Raw genomic sequence first — 24306 nt, 5'->3', positions numbered from 1 at the left:
TTCAAAGACACGGACGTCACACAAAGACACTTTGACTCGAAGATGGAGTAAAACTACCGTATATTTGTGGCAAAGGGGGTAGCGCTACTATGCTCAGTCTGGAGGATGTCTTGTCTGTGCGGTCCAGTCACGACGTTGTGCGACCAGCGTCGGCGACAACCATAGGTTGGAGTAAAGCTTTGGATTCCTCCGAAAACGGTGCCGTCATATTACGGCCGCTATATAACGTTGACTGACGTCACAAGAACGTTGTCTATGTAAACAAGATGGCGCGGTTTCCTAGACGGCGTTACGTTACGTTGATTGTCAACGTAACGTAAGATGACGGCCGTCATGACCTTGTCGATAGTTTCGTGAACGTTTTATTAGATAGCGGTGACGCCATTTTGGAATAAATGACACGAGATTTGAATAAGTGATTCCGTACTACGATTATTTTCCTCTTCTGATGATATTTCATCCTCCAAGTAAATTATAGATGATCAAGCAAATCTTGTCAGTAGGAAAAGGCGCGAAATTCAAATTTTCTATGGGACGTTATCCCATCGCGCCTACATTTTTCAAATTTGCCGCTTTGATCTTGGTGGATGACGGTGTGTTATGACGCCGTGGTACTTTCCACATGTCGCCACCGTAAAGACGGCCGTCTTTTGCTGCCGCTATATGACGGCCGTCATATGACGTTTTCGGAGGAATCCAAAGCTTAAGACACAGCGGGACCTTTCGTTCCCACCTATGGTTGCCGCCGGTCGCGCAATGTCGTGGCCGGGCCGTTAGACTGCACTGTCTAATTTAGATTTTCACACATTGTAGGCACACCTATACCGATATTTAATTACACAAACGGGTCTACCGCGATATAGTTTCATTGTTTTTACCCTAAATTCCGACGTTTCAGCTGAGCTGCACCAGCTGTGGTCACGGAAAGTGTAAGGCCTGAGTGGACGTTCGAAGCGGAGCGTTCGGCGGGGCGTGCAGCGTGGCTGTGGGCTCACGCGTGATGTGAGCAGCGTGCACTAAGGCCGCTCCTATACGCTTGCATTTGTTTAACATGCACGCCGCACGCCCCGCCCCGCTGCACGCCCAACTCGAGCGTCCACTCAGGCCTTACACAAAAACCACAATTAAATATGTGTACAAAACGCTTGTGTTAGTGTTACACCTATATCGATTTATTACCTTGTTCATGTGCTCTTGGGAAGCAAAATGTTTTGTGTAGTTCTTTTTTTAAGGTGTGTTATTATTTGCAGAGAAAACTCGAGGCCGCCGGTTGGACAGCAGCGAGGTGCTGATACTGAGCCCGGGCGCCGCTGGCGACTCGGGCGTATTCGATGACAGCGTCAACAATGTCAATATCAACGTGAGTATTTCCTAGTTAACCCCTCGAGTCCCGGAGGTATTTGACTTCTCATACATTTTAGCACAAGTCACATAATAAATAATAATAACTAGGTACAGAAGACTCACTCTCTAACAAAACGCGTCTGTTACGATCAGCACAGATATGGCCGCTAGGTGGCGACAGCGCCACGCGCGGCTTATGGCTAACCACCAAAATTGGTGTGGAACGGATGTACTTTTAGCTACCTGTAGCAAAGCGACGAAATCGCGGAGTGAGCCACGCCTGCACAAGTTGAGTCACAGTTGTGTCTGTAAAGAAATGTATATACTCGTATGTATAGGGATGATGACACATGTTGAATTTTATAACAAAATCTAGTAAAATAGATAGCAAATGAGCAATTTATTACAATATTATAGATATAAAAAAAATATATGGATATAATACAAAAATACAGCACCAGAAAGCTTCAAAATTAAAGTTTTTTTTTTTTTACTTTCAAAAACGTAATAAGTAAGGCTACCATTCGATTCCTTACATTTTATCCAAAAAAAGATTGTATAGCAACTATATACATAAACGCAATATTTAACCGACAAAAATGCAATTTTCTTGTTTTGTTCATACTTCGAGATGCGCTCTCAGTGACCTTGACGTCACATAGCGATTTGTTAGGGGCGTTTCGCGAGTGAAGTACGACTGTCGGACTTTAGACTATCATTTCTGACTTTTGTATTGCTTTAATGCAGCGGTCGGCAACCTTTTAGCAACCAAGGGCCACAGTAGTTAACGAAGTAGACGCGGGCCGCACTTTGTTAATATTTGTGACTTTATCAGACATTGTCGTTTGTCAATATTACCGGGCCGCAAGTGACAGGTTCACGGGCCGCATGCGGACCGCGGGCCGCAGGTTGCCGACCGCTGCTTTAATGCAATGGGTCCCATATAGACATTTGATCCTAAAAACAAACCTGATTGATTGATACCCTAAATGAAAATCAGTCATCTAGCCTATTCGCCAGTAACTGGCCACCCTAAACTAAAACTGAATTCTATTCACCTATAAACAGAATTCATTTTAGTATAAGGTGGCTAGTTATTGAAGGCTGGCCAGTTATTGAAACCTTATAAACTAAAATGAATTCTGTTTATAGATGAATAGAATTCACTTTTAGTTTAGGGTGGCCAGTTATTGGCCAGGGTAATTCGCCAGCAACTGGCCACCGGCCATGTATTAATATGGCATGTATGTTCCCAGGACACCTCGCACGTGTCGGTGGTGACGGTAGGCAGCGAGGAACCGCGCGTGCGGGACTCGGCCGCGCCCGGCGCCGGCGCCCGGGTGGCGCGCCTCAGCCCCGACAGCTTCGAGAGGTAAGCCCACAGACAATCCAACCTCTAGACATAACATAGTCGCGCTACCCCCTCTGCCACACATACGGTAGCGTTACTCCATCTTCGAGTCAATCCCGTGCCGTGATTGATCCGTGTCTTTGAACGTACCAATCACGGCACGGGATTCGCTCACCTCGTCCCCCCGCACCCCCGTATTTTTGGCAGCATCGGTTTCATAAAATAATTGCTCTAAATTCCGACTAGAGGATTCCTAGTCTATGGGTAAGCCGCGTTGAGCCTACTTCACCAATGGCGGAGTGAGTACACAACTCGTAGAAAAGAGAAAGATTAAGGGCCAGTTGCACCAACCACATTTGACAGACTGATCAATGTCAGCCGGCGCGCCCCGGCGCTTTACTATGAAACTTTCCATACATAAACGCCATACATACGAACAGTTTGGTGCAACCGACCCTAAGTCAGCTTCAGGTTACCTATGAATGTTTAACTCTTATTGTAAATGAGGCCATGAGGTGGTGGAATATTACCCTCAGGGCTCGACCCTGAAATTGCAGCATGTGCGTAACTTAGGGCTCATTTAGACGATACGAGAACTCGCATGCGAGTTTCATTACATTGCGGTTTTTGATCGGTCGGTTGAATTGGACGTAACCAACAGTCTGCAATGTAACTAAAATCGCATGCGAGTTCGCGCGCCGTCTAAATTAGCCCTTAAGTTAGTAACTCACAAGTATTTTCGTTATACAGCAGGAGATCACAGTCGGACAGCGGGTCGGTGGCGTCGGAAGGGTCCCGGCGAGGCGCCGACGCGGACTCGCTCGCCACCTCACACTCGCACGACTCGCGCCGCTACTCTAACCCCAACAACGGCGTCATGTATGTATACTAGTCTATTGTGTGGTGCTTGCACACGGCGCATGTGGCTGTAGCAAACTAAAGGGCCGAATACTTACGCAAGAAGTATGTCGGAGTTGCAGTTACTTGCGTATGCTTCTTTACGGTATGTTACTAACGAAAATATAGACATGGGCTTTTTGCATTATGGATATCGCGAAACTCTATGGTTTCCCCATTTTGAAAAACATACTCCGTGTGCAAGTGAGCGCGTTTGTGGTCATTGGACAACGCTTCGCCATTTGTAAAATTCTCAGGCCCCAGAGCCATGCGTGGCGTTCAGTGGCGTTTATTTACATTGCGTATTAGTAGTATCGTCAATTAACAGAAAAAAAACTGGATAAGCAATTTTTCGAAACCAACCTAACTTTTCATTTTACAGAGTGAACCAGGACAGCCAAGTCCTAGAGAATGGCAACCAAGAAGAACATGTAGTGCTCCGAAGAAAAAACCAAGATGGTCAGCCAAACAACAGGATACAAAAGTATGATAGTGTCATGTTCTATACTAATATAAAAAATGCGCGTTTTCTCAGAGCTAAGACCTAGCTAGATCGAGTTTTCGCCCCCGAAAACCTCCATATAGCAAATTTCATCGAAATCGTTAGAGCCATTTCCGAAATCCCTGAAATATATTTATAAATAAACAAGAATTGCTCGTTTAAAGATATAAGATTAAAATGTTGCAGTCTTCACATACATGTCCGTAGTGTTAACGCACGAGTCGTAAGGCGGTCTTCACATTAGATCCGGATCCGATGTGCGAGCGGGACATCGCTATACAGGGTGCCCAGTAATTAATGGATAATCATCTAACCACCAACAGGGCACCTTAGGCTGGTCCAGAAAATGCACTTATAGGTCTAGTAAAAGTTTCGTTGTTTTCGAGATAATCGAACTTTTCTGTCTTTTTTAATAGCTAGCACCATACTTCAAATTTAGAAAAGTGCGATTATCTCGAAAACCACGAAACTTTTATTAGACCTATAAGTGCATTTTCTGGACCAGCCTAAGGTGCCCTGTCGGTGGTTAGAAGGTTATCCATTAACTACTGGGCACCACCCTGTATACATGCATAATGCTGTCGCGCACATACTGACGTGGCGGGTTCTGTGTTATAACCGCGTAAATGCCTTCGTGAATGTGTGGGACTCAATTGACATCAGTGTATTTTTTTTTTATACAGAGTAGTATTCTTATGCAGTAATTGAAAACTATCTTTATGTTGGACGTATTTAGATCTATTTTACAGTGAGATTCGTGTTTTCAGGTCGAAAGAAGACATCCACATGGCTAACCTCAAGAAGAAGACGAGGAAACGCACGAGAAAGTTCGAGATAGATGGCGTGATGGTCACCACCACCACTTCCAAAGTAAGTTACCCCTTATCCACATGCAGCCATAGACTAGGAATCCTCTAGACGGAGTTTAGAGCAATTATTTCATGAAACCGATGCGGCCAAAAATACTGGGGTGCGGGGGACGAGGTGAGCGAGTCCCGTGCCGTGATTGGTCCGTTCAAAGACACGGACGTCACACAAAGACACTGACTCGAAAATGGACTAAAACTACCGTATATTTATGGCAGAGGAGGTAGCGCTACTATGCTCAGTCTAGAGGATGTCTAGGAGGAGTGTCTGTGCATGCAGCATATCAAATTTGGATGATACTGATAACATTGTCGAGAAAACTCCTTCCACAACACTATGACGATGATGCAACACTTCAAATATGTGCTCTGTGGTCAATGAATAAGACTGACGATTGATTGGCATTTTAACCGTATGACGGTCCAACTACTGACTTACTAGGGTTAACTTCACTGTTTTGTATATCTTAAATATCTTAGGGGCTGTTCATAAATTATGTCATCTATTTTCACCCCGCCCTAAAATCATCCAACAATCATGCTTCGAACTTCGAATGACCCCGTTTCCTCCTACGTCATGATACCATCATCCCATGTCCACATACAAAAATTCATGCATTTAAGGGTTAATTTAGGTTCCTTGGGGTTCGTCTGCGATTAATATTTTATTTATACATTGTGTTATTAAAACCCTAACTTTCAGGTGATATGGGGTGACGAGGAAAGCGGCCGCACGTGGGACGACCACGCGCTCCGCAAGCAGGAGCTGCGCGAGATCAAGATGCTGCAGAAGCAGGAGCAGAAGCAGTTCCAGGACCTCAGCGCCAAGGAGCAGCAGCTGCGCGAGCAGCAGGACAAGCGGTGAGTGCACCACCTCGCCTGGCCCGGCCACTTGGGGAGTCGCAGGCAGGAGCTGTGAGATCAAGATGCTGCAGAAGCAGGAGCAGAAGCAGTTCCAGGACCTCAGCGCCAAGGAGCAGCAGCTGCGCGAGCAGCAGGACAAGCGGTGAGTGCACCACCTCGCCTGGCCCGGCCACTTGGGCAGGCGCAGGCAGGAGCTGTGAGATCAAGATGCTGCAGAAGCAGGAGCAGAAGCAGTTCCAGGACCTCAGCGCCAAGGAGCAGCAGCTGCGCGAGCAGCAGGACAAGCGGTGAGTGCACCACCTCGCCTGGCCCGGCCACTTGGGCAGGCGCAGGCAGGAGCTGTGAGATCAAGATGCTGCAGAAGCAGGAGCAGAAGCAGTTCCAGGACCTCAGCGCCAAGGAGCAGCAGCTGCGCGAGCAGCAGGACAAGCGGTGAGTGCACCACCTCGCCTGGCCCGGCCACTTGGGCAGGCGCAGGCAGGAGCTGTGAGATCAAGATGCTGCAGAAGCAGGAGCAGAAGCAGTTCCAGGACCTCAGCGCCAAGGAGCAGCAGCTGCGCGAGCAGCAGGACAAGCGGTGAGTGCACCACCTCGCCTGGCCCGGCCACTTGGGCAGGCGCAGGCAGGAGCTGTGAGATCAAGATGCTGCAGAAGCAGGAGCAGAAGCAGTTCCAGGACCTCAGCGCCAAGGAGCAGCAGCTGCGCGAGCAGCAGGACAAGCGGTGAGTGCACCACCTCGCCTGGCCCGGCCACTTGGGCAGGCGCAGGCAGGAGCTGTGAGATCAAGATGCTGCAGAAGCAGGAGCAGAAGCAGTTCCAGGACCTCAGCGCCAAGGAGCAGCAGCTGCGCGAGCAGCAGGACAAGCGGTGAGTGCACCACCTCGCCTGGCCCGGCCACTTGGGCAGGCGCAGGCAGGAGCTGTGAGATCAAGATGCTGCAGAAGCAGGAGCAGAAGCAGTTCCAGGACCTCAGCGCCAAGGAGCAGCAGCTGCGCGAGCAGCAGGACAAGCGGTGAGTGCACCACCTCGCCTGGCCCGGCCACTTGGGCAGGCGCAGGCAGGAGCTGTGAGATCAAGATGCTGCAGAAGCAGGAGCAGAAGCAGTTCCAGGACCTCAGCGCCAAGGAGCAGCAGCTGCGCGAGCAGCAGGACAAGCGGTGAGTGCACCACCTCGCCTGGCCCGGCCACTTGGGCAGGCGCAGGCAGGAGCTGTGAGATCAAGATGCTGCAGAAGCAGGAGCAGAAGCAGTTCCAGGACCTCAGCGCCAAGGAGCAGCAGCTGCGCGAGCAGCAGGACAAGCGGTGAGTGCACCACCTCGCCTGGCCCGGCCACTTGGGCAGGCGCAGGCAGGAGCTGTGAGATCAAGATGCTGCAGAAGCAGGAGCAGAAGCAGTTCCAGGACCTCAGCGCCAAGGAGCAGCAGCTGCGCGAGCAGCAGGACAAGCGGTGAGTGCACCACCTCGCCTGGCCCGGCCACTTGGGCAGGCGCAGGCAGGAGCTGTGAGATCAAGATGCTGCAGAAGCAGGAGCAGAAGCAGTTCCAGGACCTCAGCGCCAAGGAGCAGCAGCTGCGCGAGCAGCAGGACAAGCGGTGAGTGCACCACCTCGCCTGGCCCGGCCACTTGGGCAGGCGCAGGCAGGAGCTGTGAGATCAAGATGCTGCAGAAGCAGGAGCAGAAGCAGTTCCAGGACCTCAGCGCCAAGGAGCAGCAGCTGCGCGAGCAGCAGGACAAGCGGTGAGTGCACCACCTCGCCTGGCCCGGCCACTTGGGCAGGCGCAGGCAGGAGCTGTGAGATCAAGATGCTGCAGAAGCAGGAGCAGAAGCAGTTCCAGGACCTCAGCGCCAAGGAGCAGCAGCTGCGCGAGCAGCAGGACAAGCGGTGAGTGCACCACCTCGCCTGGCCCGGCCACTTGGGCAGGCGCAGGCAGGAGCTGTGAGATCAAGATGCTGCAGAAGCAGGAGCAGAAGCAGTTCCAGGACCTCAGCGCCAAGGAGCAGCAGCTGCGCGAGCAGCAGGACAAGCGGTGAGTGCACCACCTCGCCTGGCCCGGCCACTTGGGCAGGCGCAGGCAGGAGCTGTGAGATCAAGATGCTGCAGAAGCAGGAGCAGAAGCAGTTCCAGGACCTCAGCGCCAAGGAGCAGCAGCTGCGCGAGCAGCAGGACAAGCGGTGAGTGCACCACCTCGCCTGGCCCGGCCACTTGGGCAGGCGCAGGCAGGAGCTGTGAGATCAAGATGCTGCAGAAGCAGGAGCAGAAGCAGTTCCAGGACCTCAGCGCCAAGGAGCAGCAGCTGCGCGAGCAGCAGGACAAGCGGTGAGTGCACCACCTCGCCTGGCCCGGCCACTTGGGCAGGCGCAGGCAGGAGCTGTGAGATCAAGATGCTGCAGAAGCAGGAGCAGAAGCAGTTCCAGGACCTCAGCGCCAAGGAGCAGCAGCTGCGCGAGCAGCAGGACAAGCGGTGAGTGCACCACCTCGCCTGGCCCGGCCACTTGGGCAGGCGCAGGCAGGAGCTGTGAGATCAAGATGCTGCAGAAGCAGGAGCAGAAGCAGTTCCAGGACCTCAGCGCCAAGGAGCAGCAGCTGCGCGAGCAGCAGGACAAGCGGTGAGTGCACCACCTCGCCTGGCCCGGCCACTTGGGCAGGCGCAGGCAGGAGCTGTGAGATCAAGATGCTGCAGAAGCAGGAGCAGAAGCAGTTCCAGGACCTCAGCGCCAAGGAGCAGCAGCTGCGCGAGCAGCAGGACAAGCGGTGAGTGCACCACCTCGCCTGGCCCGGCCACTTGGGCAGGCGCAGGCAGGAGCTGTGAGATCAAGATGCTGCAGAAGCAGGAGCAGAAGCAGTTCCAGGACCTCAGCGCCAAGGAGCAGCAGCTGCGCGAGCAGCAGGACAAGCGGTGAGTGCACCACCTCGCCTGGCCCGGCCACTTGGGCAGGCGCAGGCAGGAGCTGTGAGATCAAGATGCTGCAGAAGCAGGAGCAGAAGCAGTTCCAGGACCTCAGCGCCAAGGAGCAGCAGCTGCGCGAGCAGCAGGACAAGCGGTGAGTGCACCACCTCGCCTGGCCCGGCCACTTGGGCAGGCGCAGGCAGGAGCTGTGAGATCAAGATGCTGCAGAAGCAGGAGCAGAAGCAGTTCCAGGACCTCAGCGCCAAGGAGCAGCAGCTGCGCGAGCAGCAGGACAAGCGGTGAGTGCACCACCTCGCCTGGCCCGGCCACTTGGGCAGGCGCAGGCAGGAGCTGTGAGATCAAGATGCTGCAGAAGCAGGAGCAGAAGCAGTTCCAGGACCTCAGCGCCAAGGAGCAGCAGCTGCGCGAGCAGCAGGACAAGCGGTGAGTGCACCACCTCGCCTGGCCCGGCCACTTGGGCAGGCGCAGGCAGGAGCTGTGAGATCAAGATGCTGCAGAAGCAGGAGCAGAAGCAGTTCCAGGACCTCAGCGCCAAGGAGCAGCAGCTGCGCGAGCAGCAGGACAAGCGGTGAGTGCACCACCTCGCCTGGCCCGGCCACTTGGGCAGGCGCAGGCAGGAGCTGTGAGATCAAGATGCTGCAGAAGCAGGAGCAGAAGCAGTTCCAGGACCTCAGCGCCAAGGAGCAGCAGCTGCGCGAGCAGCAGGACAAGCGGTGAGTGCACCACCTCGCCTGGCCCGGCCACTTGGGCAGGCGCAGGCAGGAGCTGTGAGATCAAGATGCTGCAGAAGCAGGAGCAGAAGCAGTTCCAGGACCTCAGCGCCAAGGAGCAGCAGCTGCGCGAGCAGCAGGACAAGCGGTGAGTGCACCACCTCGCCTGGCCCGGCCACTTGGGCAGGCGCAGGCAGGAGCTGTGAGATCAAGATGCTGCAGAAGCAGGAGCAGAAGCAGTTCCAGGACCTCAGCGCCAAGGAGCAGCAGCTGCGCGAGCAGCAGGACAAGCGGTGAGTGCACCACCTCGCCTGGCCCGGCCACTTGGGCAGGCGCAGGCAGGAGCTGTGAGATCAAGATGCTGCAGAAGCAGGAGCAGAAGCAGTTCCAGGACCTCAGCGCCAAGGAGCAGCAGCTGCGCGAGCAGCAGGACAAGCGGTGAGTGCACCACCTCGCCTGGCCCGGCCACTTGGGCAGGCGCAGGCAGGAGCTGTGAGATCAAGATGCTGCAGAAGCAGGAGCAGAAGCAGTTCCAGGACCTCAGCGCCAAGGAGCAGCAGCTGCGCGAGCAGCAGGACAAGCGGTGAGTGCACCACCTCGCCTGGCCCGGCCACTTGGGCAGGCGCAGGCAGGAGCTGTGAGATCAAGATGCTGCAGAAGCAGGAGCAGAAGCAGTTCCAGGACCTCAGCGCCAAGGAGCAGCAGCTGCGCGAGCAGCAGGACAAGCGGTGAGTGCACCACCTCGCCTGGCCCGGCCACTTGGGCAGGCGCAGGCAGGAGCTGTGAGATCAAGATGCTGCAGAAGCAGGAGCAGAAGCAGTTCCAGGACCTCAGCGCCAAGGAGCAGCAGCTGCGCGAGCAGCAGGACAAGCGGTGAGTGCACCACCTCGCCTGGCCCGGCCACTTGGGCAGGCGCAGGCAGGAGCTGTGAGATCAAGATGCTGCAGAAGCAGGAGCAGAAGCAGTTCCAGGACCTCAGCGCCAAGGAGCAGCAGCTGCGCGAGCAGCAGGACAAGCGGTGAGTGCACCACCTCGCCTGGCCCGGCCACTTGGGCAGGCGCAGGCAGGAGCTGTGAGATCAAGATGCTGCAGAAGCAGGAGCAGAAGCAGTTCCAGGACCTCAGCGCCAAGGAGCAGCAGCTGCGCGAGCAGCAGGACAAGCGGTGAGTGCACCACCTCGCCTGGCCCGGCCACTTGGGCAGGCGCAGGCAGGAGCTGTGAGATCAAGATGCTGCAGAAGCAGGAGCAGAAGCAGTTCCAGGACCTCAGCGCCAAGGAGCAGCAGCTGCGCGAGCAGCAGGACAAGCGGTGAGTGCACCACCTCGCCTGGCCCGGCCACTTGGGCAGGCGCAGGCAGGAGCTGTGAGATCAAGATGCTGCAGAAGCAGGAGCAGAAGCAGTTCCAGGACCTCAGCGCCAAGGAGCAGCAGCTGCGCGAGCAGCAGGACAAGCGGTGAGTGCACCACCTCGCCTGGCCCGGCCACTTGGGCAGGCGCAGGCAGGAGCTGTGAGATCAAGATGCTGCAGAAGCAGGAGCAGAAGCAGTTCCAGGACCTCAGCGCCAAGGAGCAGCAGCTGCGCGAGCAGCAGGACAAGCGGTGAGTGCACCACCTCGCCTGGCCCGGCCACTTGGGCAGGCGCAGGCAGGAGCTGTGAGATCAAGATGCTGCAGAAGCAGGAGCAGAAGCAGTTCCAGGACCTCAGCGCCAAGGAGCAGCAGCTGCGCGAGCAGCAGGACAAGCGGTGAGTGCACCACCTCGCCTGGCCCGGCCACTTGGGCAGGCGCAGGCAGGAGCTGTGAGATCAAGATGCTGCAGAAGCAGGAGCAGAAGCAGTTCCAGGACCTCAGCGCCAAGGAGCAGCAGCTGCGCGAGCAGCAGGACAAGCGGTGAGTGCACCACCTCGCCTGGCCCGGCCACTTGGGCAGGCGCAGGCAGGAGCTGTGAGATCAAGATGCTGCAGAAGCAGGAGCAGAAGCAGTTCCAGGACCTCAGCGCCAAGGAGCAGCAGCTGCGCGAGCAGCAGGACAAGCGGTGAGTGCACCACCTCGCCTGGCCCGGCCACTTGGGCAGGCGCAGGCAGGAGCTGTGAGATCAAGATGCTGCAGAAGCAGGAGCAGAAGCAGTTCCAGGACCTCAGCGCCAAGGAGCAGCAGCTGCGCGAGCAGCAGGACAAGCGGTGAGTGCACCACCTCGCCTGGCCCGGCCACTTGGGCAGGCGCAGGCAGGAGCTGTGAGATCAAGATGCTGCAGAAGCAGGAGCAGAAGCAGTTCCAGGACCTCAGCGCCAAGGAGCAGCAGCTGCGCGAGCAGCAGGACAAGCGGTGAGTGCACCACCTCGCCTGGCCCGGCCACTTGGGCAGGCGCAGGCAGGAGCTGTGAGATCAAGATGCTGCAGAAGCAGGAGCAGAAGCAGTTCCAGGACCTCAGCGCCAAGGAGCAGCAGCTGCGCGAGCAGCAGGACAAGCGGTGAGTGCACCACCTCGCCTGGCCCGGCCACTTGGGCAGGCGCAGGCAGGAGCTGTGAGATCAAGATGCTGCAGAAGCAGGAGCAGAAGCAGTTCCAGGACCTCAGCGCCAAGGAGCAGCAGCTGCGCGAGCAGCAGGACAAGCGGTGAGTGCACCACCTCGCCTGGCCCGGCCACTTGGGCAGGCGCAGGCAGGAGCTGTGAGATCAAGATGCTGCAGAAGCAGGAGCAGAAGCAGTTCCAGGACCTCAGCGCCAAGGAGCAGCAGCTGCGCGAGCAGCAGGACAAGCGGTGAGTGCACCACCTCGCCTGGCCCGGCCACTTGGGCAGGCGCAGGCAGGAGCTGTGAGATCAAGATGCTGCAGAAGCAGGAGCAGAAGCAGTTCCAGGACCTCAGCGCCAAGGAGCAGCAGCTGCGCGAGCAGCAGGACAAGCGGTGAGTGCACCACCTCGCCTGGCCCGGCCACTTGGGCAGGCGCAGGCAGGAGCTGTGAGATCAAGATGCTGCAGAAGCAGGAGCAGAAGCAGTTCCAGGACCTCAGCGCCAAGGAGCAGCAGCTGCGCGAGCAGCAGGACAAGCGGTGAGTGCACCACCTCGCCTGGCCCGGCCACTTGGGCAGGCGCAGGCAGGAGCTGTGAGATCAAGATGCTGCAGAAGCAGGAGCAGAAGCAGTTCCAGGACCTCAGCGCCAAGGAGCAGCAGCTGCGCGAGCAGCAGGACAAGCGGTGAGTGCACCACCTCGCCTGGCCCGGCCACTTGGGCAGGCGCAGGCAGGAGCTGTGAGATCAAGATGCTGCAGAAGCAGGAGCAGAAGCAGTTCCAGGACCTCAGCGCCAAGGAGCAGCAGCTGCGCGAGCAGCAGGACAAGCGGTGAGTGCACCACCTCGCCTGGCCCGGCCACTTGGGCAGGCGCAGGCAGGAGCTGTGAGATCAAGATGCTGCAGAAGCAGGAGCAGAAGCAGTTCCAGGACCTCAGCGCCAAGGAGCAGCAGCTGCGCGAGCAGCAGGACAAGCGGTGAGTGCACCACCTCGCCTGGCCCGGCCACTTGGGCAGGCGCAGGCAGGAGCTGTGAGATCAAGATGCTGCAGAAGCAGGAGCAGAAGCAGTTCCAGGACCTCAGCGCCAAGGAGCAGCAGCTGCGCGAGCAGCAGGACAAGCGGTGAGTGCACCACCTCGCCTGGCCCGGCCACTTGGGCAGGCGCAGGCAGGAGCTGTGAGATCAAGATGCTGCAGAAGCAGGAGCAGAAGCAGTTCCAGGACCTCAGCGCCAAGGAGCAGCAGCTGCGCGAGCAGCAGGACAAGCGGTGAGTGCACCACCTCGCCTGGCCCGGCCACTTGGGCAGGCGCAGGCAGGAGCTGTGAGATCAAGATGCTGCAGAAGCAGGAGCAGAAGCAGTTCCAGGACCTCAGCGCCAAGGAGCAGCAGCTGCGCGAGCAGCAGGACAAGCGGTGAGTGCACCACCTCGCCTGGCCCGGCCACTTGGGCAGGCGCAGGCAGGAGCTGTGAGATCAAGATGCTGCAGAAGCAGGAGCAGAAGCAGTTCCAGGACCTCAGCGCCAAGGAGCAGCAGCTGCGCGAGCAGCAGGACAAGCGGTGAGTGCACCACCTCGCCTGGCCCGGCCACTTGGGCAGGCGCAGGCAGGAGCTGTGAGATCAAGATGCTGCAGAAGCAGGAGCAGAAGCAGTTCCAGGACCTCAGCGCCAAGGAGCAGCAGCTGCGCGAGCAGCAGGACAAGCGGTGAGTGCACCACCTCGCCTGGCCCGGCCACTTGGGCAGGCGCAGGCAGGAGCTGTGAGATCAAGATGCTGCAGAAGCAGGAGCAGAAGCAGTTCCAGGACCTCAGCGCCAAGGAGCAGCAGCTGCGCGAGCAGCAGGACAAGCGGTGAGTGCACCACCTCGCCTGGCCCGGCCACTTGGGCAGGCGCAGGCAGGAGCTGTGAGATCAAGATGCTGCAGAAGCAGGAGCAGAAGCAGTTCCAGGACCTCAGCGCCAAGGAGCAGCAGCTGCGCGAGCAGCAGGACAAGCGGTGAGTGCACCACCTCGCCTGGCCCGGCCACTTGGGCAGGCGCAGGCAGGAGCTGTGAGATCAAGATGCTGCAGAAGCAGGAGCAGAAGCAGTTCCAGGACCTCAGCGCCAAGGAGCAGCAGCTGCGCGAGCAGCAGGACAAGCGGTGAGTGCACCACCTCGCCTGGCCCGGCCACTTGGGCAGGCGCAGGCAGGAGCTGTGAGATCAAGATGCTGCAGAAGCAGGAGCAGAAGCAGTTCCAGGACCTCAGCGCCAAGGAGCAGCAGCTGCGCGAGCAGCAGGACAAGCGGTGAGTGCACCACCTCGCCTGGCCCGGCCACTTGGGCAGGCGCAGGCAGGAGCTGTGAGATCAAGATGCTGCAGAAGCAGGAGCAGAAGCAGTTCCAGGACCTCAGCGCCAAGGAGCAGCAGCTGCGCGAGCAGCAGGACAAGCGGTGAGTGCACCACCTCGCCTGGCCCGGCCACTTGGGCAGGCGCAGGCAGGAGCTGTGAGATCAAGATGCTGCAGAAGCAGGAGCAGAAGCAGTTCCAGGACCTCAGCGCCAAGGAGCAGCAGCTGCGCGAGCAGCAGGACAAGCGGTGAGTGCACCACCTCGCCTGGCCCGGCCACTTGGGCAGGCGCAGGCAGGAGCTGTGAGATCAAGATGCTGCAGAAGCAGGAGCAGAAGCAGTTCCAGGACCTCAGCGCCAAGGAGCAGCAGCTGCGCGAGCAGCAGGACAAGCGGTGAGTGCACCACCTCGCCTGGCCCGGCCACTTGGGCAGGCGCAGGCAGGAGCTGTGAGATCAAGATGCTGCAGAAGCAGGAGCAGAAGCAGTTCCAGGACCTCAGCGCCAAGGAGCAGCAGCTGCGCGAGCAGCAGGACAAGCGGTGAGTGCACCACCTCGCCTGGCCCGGCCACTAATCTTCTTCTTTTTCCTCGCGTTATCCCGGCATTTTGCCACTGCTCATGGGAGCCTGGGCTCTTGACAACTAATCCCAAGAATTGACGTAGGCTCTAGTTTTTACGAAAGCGACTGCCATCTGACCTTCCAACCCAGAGGGGGGAAACTAGGCCTTATTGGGATTAGTCCGGTTTCCTCACGATGTTTTCCTTCACCGAAAAGCAACTGGTAAATATCAAATGATATTTCGTACATAAGTTCCGAAGAACTCATTGGTACGAGCCGGGGTTTGAACCCGCGACCTCCGGATTGCAAGTCGCACGCTCTTACCGCTAGGCCACCAGCGCTGTAACATTATAATTATAGAGTCCTAGGGGACGAAATTGATTATTCTTTTAGCTTTCTAAATTTGGTCACTAAATCGGTAAATTAAATAGGGTTTGCTTTGGTTTGTAGTACACGTATTCATGTACTTTAAATCAGTATAAGGTAAACCTTTTGTTTCAGATTCGAAGCGGAGCTGGCGTCCCTAGCGCGCGCGCACGAGACCGACCTGGAGACGCTGGCGCGGGCGCAGCGCGCCGCCGCCGAGCGCGCCGAGCAGCAGCTGGAGGCCGAGCTGCGGCAGGCCGCCAAGCGGCTGCGCGCCGAGCACGAGCGCGACCTCAGGCACTTCAGGGACCAGCTCAAACAGGAGCTGCGGCTGCTCAAACAGGTAATCATTTACTAGACACAAAGAGAATTTGAAATAGAGGCGGATTGTCAATGTAAATTATGTAGCCACAGTAAATTTACTGCCATCTTTTGATCGAAGATTAAAACGGTTAGAACGCCATTTGACTTTGACCCTTATTCTTTCACTGATATGTGTTAATTTGTTAAATATTGAAATTAACGCCATCTACCCGAGAATAGGCCAAAGGTATGGTGCAATCTTTTCGAGTCATGGCGCCATAACCTTTGGTCTACACTCGGGTAGATGGCGTTAATTTCAATATTTAACACATTTTAACGCTGGTCGCGCCGTTCGTACGTCTACTCGGTCATAGAGAAAAAAATACATAGATTGCTCACTCCATACATCAGTTTTAGTACCAAAAAGACTATTAGCATCTAGCATCGAGTAGCGGAACTATCAGTACTGCTACTTGACAATAGATGTAGCACCGACCGGAAAGTTTTATGCTGTTGAGATAAGACTTTCCGGTCGGTGCTACATCTATTGTCAAGTAGCAGTACTGATAGTTCCGCTACTCGATGCTAGATGTAGACACTGAAATTAATAGTCTAACAGCTGATGTATGGAGTGAGCACTCTTTGTCTTATTATATTTCTCTATAACTCGGTTCAGTTTGCACCGTAATGGGGTTGTTCAAAACCATGTCAAGCGGTCTAAAAAACCGTTCATAATCCGTCATCCGTCATTTTTAGAACACATATGATGATATATATGACAAGTTCATGTGTGAGAGACGGAGTAGCCATTAAGAGGCGTTTCCCTCTGTCGAAAATAGGCGGCTAATGGTCAAACACAATGTATGGACTGACGTTTATCTGACATGGCTATTTTTACGTATACATTTGACGTGCCCCTCCCCCGCAAAAATCGGCAGACTGTTTTGTACAGAAAATTACAGACAAGGCGTCTCCGTTTAATTATATCCTTAAGGTGAGAGAGGTTCATTCGCATATGTGTAATTTTCATGTCCGAATTCCTTGTCAACAGGAAGTGGAGCTAGTATCAAAGGACCGTCGCAAGGAGGCGTACAGACAGCGGCGAGCGCGGCTCGACGCCGAGCACGCCGAGCGCGAGCGTTCGTTCGTGGCGTCGCTCGCTGAAGCCGGCGACGCGCTGCTGCGGCGCATGCACGAGCACCACCGCGAGCGGCAGGCGCTCACCGACACGCAGTACCTGCAGCAGCGGCAACAGGTATTGGCCGTGACAAAGTAAACCTTACTGCGACACCATAAGGTCTACCGCTTGACAGCTGTCGATGTGACATATCGATACCGCCGAGGAATGTGCGTTCGAATCGAACGCAGCAAATATGTCGCAGTACTTGTGCGTTCAGTTAAAAAATGAACATTTAATGGCTTCGCTAAGGTGCACCTTGATCGATAGCTCAGCGTACGTTTTTATTGAGTTAGACCAGTCAAAAAAAACTACATCCTAGCTCGACGACATAACGACACATATGATAATGGAGTGGCAAAGCTGAAAAATGTTGATCTGGTTTGTTGTCCATTTGGCAAACTTTCTATTGGACAACTATCTATGAGAGGCTTTATAACCTATGTTAACCTAAAATTCCATCTTTTAACCCTTTCAACGGCACGCCTATCGTGTCATCGTGAATCTTGTAGAAAAGTACGAAATTTGATAATGGGCAATCATCATATCAGCCTTTTATCGCCCAATGCTGAGCATAGGCCTCTCTTCTAGTACGCCACTTATCCCGGCCCTGAGCCAATCTCATCCAGAAGTGACCTGCAATCTTCCGAATATCGTCCACCCAACGAGCCAACGGACGCCAGGCACTCCTGTCGTCTGAAAGCGGCCACCACTCCGTTAACATTTTGGCCCACCTGCCATCACTCTGCCTGGCAACATGTCCCGCCCAGCTCCATTTAAGTTTGGTAATGACGTTTCCGACGTATGGGCAATAGCAGCGCGCAACTGTTAACGTCTTTGGCGGTGAAAGTGCTAACTAATGAACTTTCCCTCAGATAATGCGAACCCGCGAAGCGGCCCTCTGGGAGTTGGAAGAGAAGCAGATCCACGAGCGGCACCAGCTGGCCAAGCGACAGCTCAAGGAGGAGTTCCTGCTGCGGCGACACCAGATGCTAGTCCGACACGACAAGGAACTCGAACAGATCAAGAGGTACGTACTTATTTAAATTTTTAACAAGCAGAAACGTCTGCGAACGATGCTATTAACGAATGACCGAACGATGTATAAGAAGTGTAAAGCTCTTACGGTAGATGTCGCTCGGACCCTTGACCCATATGGTGGAAAGATTTGCTGGCTATGGATGAGGTCTTGGTGGCATAGATTGCAGATCGCTGGAGTATCGAATCAGAGTGCCGCGAGTTCAATTCTCACCCAAGACAGTAATTTTTCCACTTTTAAATTTATTTTAAGGTTATCTACCTTTATTTTCAAGTTTCATCCTTGCCATCTTTAATTTGTGTCAGGATTTGTTAATCTTGGTTCAAGCTACTTACGTTACACTACACCATACACATAGCCGGGTGTTTAGATTCCGTCACACAGGCGCGTTTTCCGGGTGGGGCGTGAGCGGGGCGCGCCGCTTTTACATATAAAACGCTCACGCCCCGCCCGCAAGACGCGCCTGTGTGACGGAACCTTTAAGGACGTCAAATGTGACGATCGTGCTTGATGTGACAGAAATATAAGCTTTCGTGAGATCAAATTTCCATGCTATTTGACAACTGTCAAATAAATCAGAGAAATCTTAAAACACATTGCACTGTTTCCCAGGAAAAACACCCGCAAAGAGGAGGAGTTAGCCAAAGGCCAGGCGGTGGAGAAGCGCTCGCTGCCCAAGCGCATCCGCGGCGAGATGCGCGCGCGCGAGATGATGTTCCGCGAGTCGCTGCGCATCGGCGCGCACCACGACGACGAGCGCGAGCGGCTCAAGAAGGTACCCTAGTGCTTTACAATAGGGTTCAGATCTGTTCAGCAAAATCATTCGCAATTGAAGAAAGTATCTTAGTACTTTGGAATAGAATTCATATGGAAATGGCACAACATCCTTGGAAAGGTGATGTTCACGATGACGACGAGCGCGAGCGGCTCAAGAAGGTACCCTAGGGCTTTACAATAGGGTTCAGATCTGTTTAGCAAAAAATCATTCGTAATGTAGAGTTAGTAAAAATACAGGAGGTGGCTGAAGGTGTCTTAGTACTTTGTAATAGAGTTCATATGCAAATGGCACAACATCCTTGGAAAGGTGATGTTCAGGATGACGACGAGCGCTAGCGGCTCAAGAAAGTACCCTAGTGCTTTACAATAGAGTTCAGATCTGTTCAGCAAAATCATTCGCAATGAAGAGTCAGTAAAAATACAGGAGGTGGCTGAAAAAGGTGTCTTAGTACTTTGGAATAGAGTTTATATGCAAATGGCCCAACATCCTTGGCGAGGTGGTGTTCACGATGACGACGAGCGCTAGCGGCTCAAGAAAGTACTTTAGTGCTTTACAATAGGGTTCAGATCTGTTTAGCAAAAGAAGCTATGAAATGCTAGCCAAAGGACAGGCAATGGTCCGAGCGGGTCAGAAGGTTGCCTCTACTTACTTTAGAATAGAGTTCAAATTCATAAAGCACAAATTACTTTTTTCTCAGAATGGAAACCTAAACGTACGGCTGTATTAGCTTTGCAATATTTATAAAATCCCTACAACGAATGTCTGTTTATGAGACTGATACTGCGTCGGCACTAGAAAGTGAGATTTATAGCAAATTTATTGAGAACAATAAGAATATCCTATTTTGGGAAGGGTCGTTTACATATTGCGGTGCCGCGACCAGGATACATACGAATAATCTTATTTATTCTACTGTTTTCATACTTTTTTTTCTCAATCGTATAGCCGAATTTAGTACCAACAACATAAGGTCTAATATCGGTCAGCAACGTTTGGTGCTATTAGTACTATCTGCACTAAATGTGTATTTTATTACAGTTTCAAGAGAACGAAAAGCGGCGGTACCGCGCCGAGCAGCAGAGGTTGGCCACCAAACATGCCAAGGCGAGGGAAGAGCTCAAGGCTGCCGGAGAGGTCAGTATCAACAGTTTATAGATACAGTAAGATGCATAGATAACTGACCCCCTTTGCAAACAAGTTTCTATGCATTTCTGCAGCTTTACTGTACATAATGTACCTACACACACCATGGCTTTAGTATGAAACAATTAGTCGTGAAATTCCGCAACATGGCGCGTGCGGCGCGATCATATATTCCTGGTCAGGCTTTAACATCATAGCAAATCCTAACATTCGTTCATTGACACATTCAGTGCGGAAAACCCGACTATCGGGTATTTTATGATTCCGTTCCCAGGCCGGACGACCCGATAGTCGGGATCGTGGTACTACAGCTTTATATGACGAAATTTATGTGGCCTGGCGCGGATGTCTTGTTTGGCTGGGTGGCAATGAATGTGTTAATAAATTGATTACAACTTTGCCCCTCAGGCGTTGCTCCGCGAGCTCGAACAGTATCAGAATGAGAAGCGCAAGGCGCTCATGAACCACGAGAGCAACAAGATGAAGGCCGTCGAGGAGCGCTACTCGCACGAGCTCAAGGAGTGGCGCGCCACGCTCGGCGACCGCAAGATGGTGAGTCTTATTACCAGCCGTTACGGTCTAATTTACTGTGGCTTTGGAGGGATGGTCTTTGTTACAAGTCTTTGGTCAGGACGGCTAGGGAATGGAATGCGCTCCCGTCATCTGTATTCCCTGAGAAATATGACCTTGGTCTCTTTAAAGCTAGAGTGAATAGGCTATTACTGAATCGGTGAGCGCCATCTTAGGCTGTCTTCACTTCCTCAGTGTGACTAGAGCCAATCGCCGATCAGATTATTATTTAAAAAAAAAGTAGCGGTTGCAGATCAGTTGTCTTTAAAGAAATTTGAAACTTCTGTACATTAGTTATATCCCATATGTAAATGGCAATGCCATCCGGTCGAGAGTCGTTATTCAGCGGCACGATAGGTATTTGCGTCTATAGCAAAAGAACCCTCAAATTCTCCTATTATGTATCACTTGGGCTAAGAATCCACTTAGCGGTGTGGCAACGCTGCACGGCGGAGGCGCAGCGTGAAATTTAGTTCTTCGCCTTAATAGTTTTGAATAAAACTCAAATTTCCGACTCAAGTTGTTTTGTTAGTATCATTAATATAACAAAACAAAACCTTAACGTTATTTTGATGTTGCAGAGACAGTAAATATTGAGAAAGATAGTCAATATCATGATAATCAGGATAAAAAACAAAGATTAATATGGTACTATCATAGATTGTTAAAAAATATTGTTTGTCATTAGATTAGCCCACTGATTTGGTTACATTTTTTTGAGATTAGCCCACTTTACGCATTTCACTCTTACCATGACCAAAACATTGTAAAAAGACCATCCATCCATATATCGTCAGGTGACATGCAAAAGTCACTAACTACTAAAAAATATTTTAACAAAAATCAACCTTCTTTTCGTAGTAATATGGTTCACTATGGCTATGAACTTGTGGTGGTACTTAGTGACGTTTCCTTGTCACCTGACGATATTCTATGTTTTAAAACTGCGCGATGTATCCATGCATGTACGGTCAACATCATTAGTTGTACAAAATTTACTAATTTCAATCATACAAAAATTGCCAGTAACTGTCGCGTTACATTCATGATAAGGCTAAAGAATTAACTTACGGACTATCAATTTGAGACATCAGGTACTTGATAAACTTGTATTGATGTTGACTGTACTGAATCTTGTACATACCTGGCATGTGGAGCATGTGACACGGGGCATGGTCGTGGCATGCTGTAGCTTCACTAATTGGTGGTCGGGTCCAAACATACAGGAACTCTGCAGGTGCCCAGGAGAAATGTATTGTTATTTATAGGTTGGGGTTGTATACGTCGCAGGTTGTAACGTTTATTATCTCCAAGTGGTTTTGGAACGCGTATTCAATATTTGTGTCACTAGTTTCAATAATAAAATAGATTTTGGATACTAGACAAAGAAACATACAAGCGTAGAAGATTTTTTGATAGAAAAGCTGTCAGATTTGCTACACTAAAGTAGAAATTTCCTCAGAACTGAATGAAGAATGACCCATTTTTATTCGGGTAACCTCTTTTGCCAAAACAATGTGCTAAGAATTAAATACGTATGATATAATTATTTGGACAATTCAGTAATTTTTACCCAATATTCCTCCGCGATACGCGTTCCAAACCACGTTCCCCAGGCTGTATGTGTGTGCCGTCCACCGCCGCTCACACTAAACCGGCCCTTTTCTCCAGACGCTCATTCAGAACTTCGCCAAGCAGCTGGACGATCACGAGGCCAAGTACGGCAGGCCCATCCCCGACCGCACTATCTATCTAGACGCCCCGTGGCCCAAGAATGTCCTACAACACGTCCTAACAGCCTACCACCAGAGAAACTCCTTCATGGGCTCCCTTAGCCGCTCAAGAACAAGTCTCAACTTGATCGCTAGCACTCCAAACTCGACCCGACGCAGGAGCATCAGCCCTCTTCATCACCGAGCTACTAAATCCGCTGCGACCAGCGCCAATAACACCACCAAACGCGGCAAGCTCACTAAAGAACAGAGATACGGATCAACATCTAATCTTAAGCTGGTATCTGAAAAAATATCAGGTTTCTCAGTATTCTCAGGCCCAGACGAGAGAAGAGACCCGATAATGGCCTACGGAAACGAGTTCGAACCGAAACAGAGCAGCATCGCCGAGGAATCTAGAAGAATAGAACGCTCGAAACCGGCTATTAATAAACCTGTAATAAGAGCTAAGAGCCCTAACATTAACAAGAAACTTAACAGGCAGAGTATGTCCGAACAACTCTTCAGACTAACTGAGGAAACTGGCATGAAGCGCAGCATATCTCAGCAGAGTTTGAAACAAGACAGAGCGCTGGAAGCGGTTATGATAGACCTCCCATCCATAGACAGCAAATATGACACAGTGAAAAGCACCAGCACTGTAGCCACGTGCTCTTCGCACGAAGGAAGCGATTTAGACTACGATGCAGTGTTGACTAAGCACTTTAGTAGGTGGGGGCCTGTTCGAGGTTCCAATACGTACAGTGATTCGGCGAGCGTGCCAGTCAGTCAGCTGTCCACGGTCAATCTGAAGACGTTGAAGAATGACGGACCCCCGGATACGACCGCGTAGACTAGTTTAAAACGCTCTTACGGTAGATGTCGCTAGGGTCCCCTAGACCCATAGAGTGGAAAGATTTGCTGGCTATGGATGAGGTCTTGGTGGCTCAGATGGCAGAGCGCTGGAGTATCGATCCAGAGGCCGTGAGTTCAAGTCTCACACAAGACAGTAATTTTTCCACTTTTAAATTTGGATCTAGTGATGTTATCAACATTTGTGAGCTAGGCCCCGGTGCGGAATCGATATGCATAAAGATGTCAATACGATGGGAATACCATTATACCGGGTTATACCGGGTGTGGCATATAACAGGAGCAATAAATTAAACTGTAGGCTGACTGTACTCCTCAAACTGACCAACATGTATTCAGCTACTTTTAAAAATAACTTGTTTTGATTTTAAGTACACTTTAAAATTTATTCTAAGATGCAATTTTTGCAAATTTTGTTATGTTTAAAGCGTGACAAACAACGCCAACACACACTGATGTCAGCGTACATTGAAAATAATATCTAAATTATATGAAAAAGAAAAAAAAAGATTTCATAAGAGGAGTACAATATTTAATTATTTGCCCGTGTTACAGGAAACACAGTTACAGGTATTTTTTGTCAGGCTTAACGTCTTATACTGGCTGTATTTAGTATTTTCTATACATACATAAATGCATATGTGCAAAGCTATATAAACGCCCGCCATTATAGATTCTGTAAAACTTTAGCTAGTTTCTGAGACTAGTAGCCGTACCACGAGTTAACACTTGATGTTTACATTAGCGCGTTAAACTCAATCGCGGTCGATCTCGTTGGCACTGATGTATTGGTGCGATAGAGACGGAATGCGATCGAGTTCACGCAGACGCTAACGTAAATATCAAACGCCAACTCGTGGTAGCCGTGTAGGGCTAAGGCCAGTCAGTAAAATTTTAAATCTTGCCAGGCTTGAGTAGAATGCTTACAAGTGCCTTATGTTCAAATTAATTAAATTAATAATACATTCCTATTTTGAGTATAAAAGTTATCCTGTTAGGAAAAATAAGAATTTGGGTGATAAATAGTGCTGTTTTTGGTCTAGCTAGTATATTATATTATGGTTATTAAAATAAATATAAGACGGACTGCATTATTTCGCACTTCGGTGAACGTTTAATTTGCAACGCTAGATTTATACTTGGTCAAGCAGATCTTGTCAGTAGAAAAAGGCGGCAAATTTGAAAAATGTAGGCGCGAAGGGATATCGTCCCATCGAAAATTTGAATTTCGCGCCTTTTTTTATTACTGACAAGATTTGCTTGACCAGCTATATTCATGTTAATTTATAAAAGTATAGTCATACAAGTATATATGTAGTATAGTAGTTTAAGTAGTATTAACACTATCTTCCTTTACCTTGCCAAATTACAATTGTATAAAACGCTTTGCTTCCTCGACGTGTTCTTAAACAAAATGCAATTAATCTTTTAAATAAATTAGTAGCTATCAATTAATTATAAATAATAATGTAACATTCTATTGTGCTACTCATTTGGAGCGTACTTACATCAAT

At 51.8% G+C, this 24306-nt stretch overlaps 1 protein-coding gene across 1 annotated transcript in view; it reads left to right on the top strand.

Moving 5' to 3' along the window:
* The window catches only part of LOC134659894 (serine/threonine-protein kinase 10), a 63347-nt gene extending 40569 nt beyond the window's left edge, over positions 1–22778 (top strand). The window contains exons 17-29 of the mRNA XM_063515601.1: positions 1251–1360; positions 2601–2716; positions 3446–3574; positions 3975–4076; positions 4862–4964; positions 5664–5821; positions 15333–15540; positions 16552–16755; positions 17553–17707; positions 18329–18491; positions 19533–19628; positions 20046–20189; positions 21879–22778. Of these exons, the coding sequence (XP_063371671.1) occupies positions 1251–1360; positions 2601–2716; positions 3446–3574; positions 3975–4076; positions 4862–4964; positions 5664–5821; positions 15333–15540; positions 16552–16755; positions 17553–17707; positions 18329–18491; positions 19533–19628; positions 20046–20189; positions 21879–22772 (2582 nt within the window). The 3' untranslated portion in view covers positions 22773–22778. The remainder of the gene's footprint in view (positions 1–1250; positions 1361–2600; positions 2717–3445; positions 3575–3974; positions 4077–4861; positions 4965–5663; positions 5822–15332; positions 15541–16551; positions 16756–17552; positions 17708–18328; positions 18492–19532; positions 19629–20045; positions 20190–21878) is intronic.
* The last annotated feature ends 1528 nt before the right edge of the window (positions 22779–24306 follow it).

Source organism: Cydia amplana, chromosome 25, assembly GCF_948474715.1.
Source record: "Cydia amplana chromosome 25, ilCydAmpl1.1, whole genome shotgun sequence".
Lineage (NCBI taxonomy): Eukaryota > Metazoa > Arthropoda > Insecta > Lepidoptera > Tortricidae > Cydia > Cydia amplana.
This window is presented reverse-complemented; position numbering and strand designations above follow the sequence as displayed.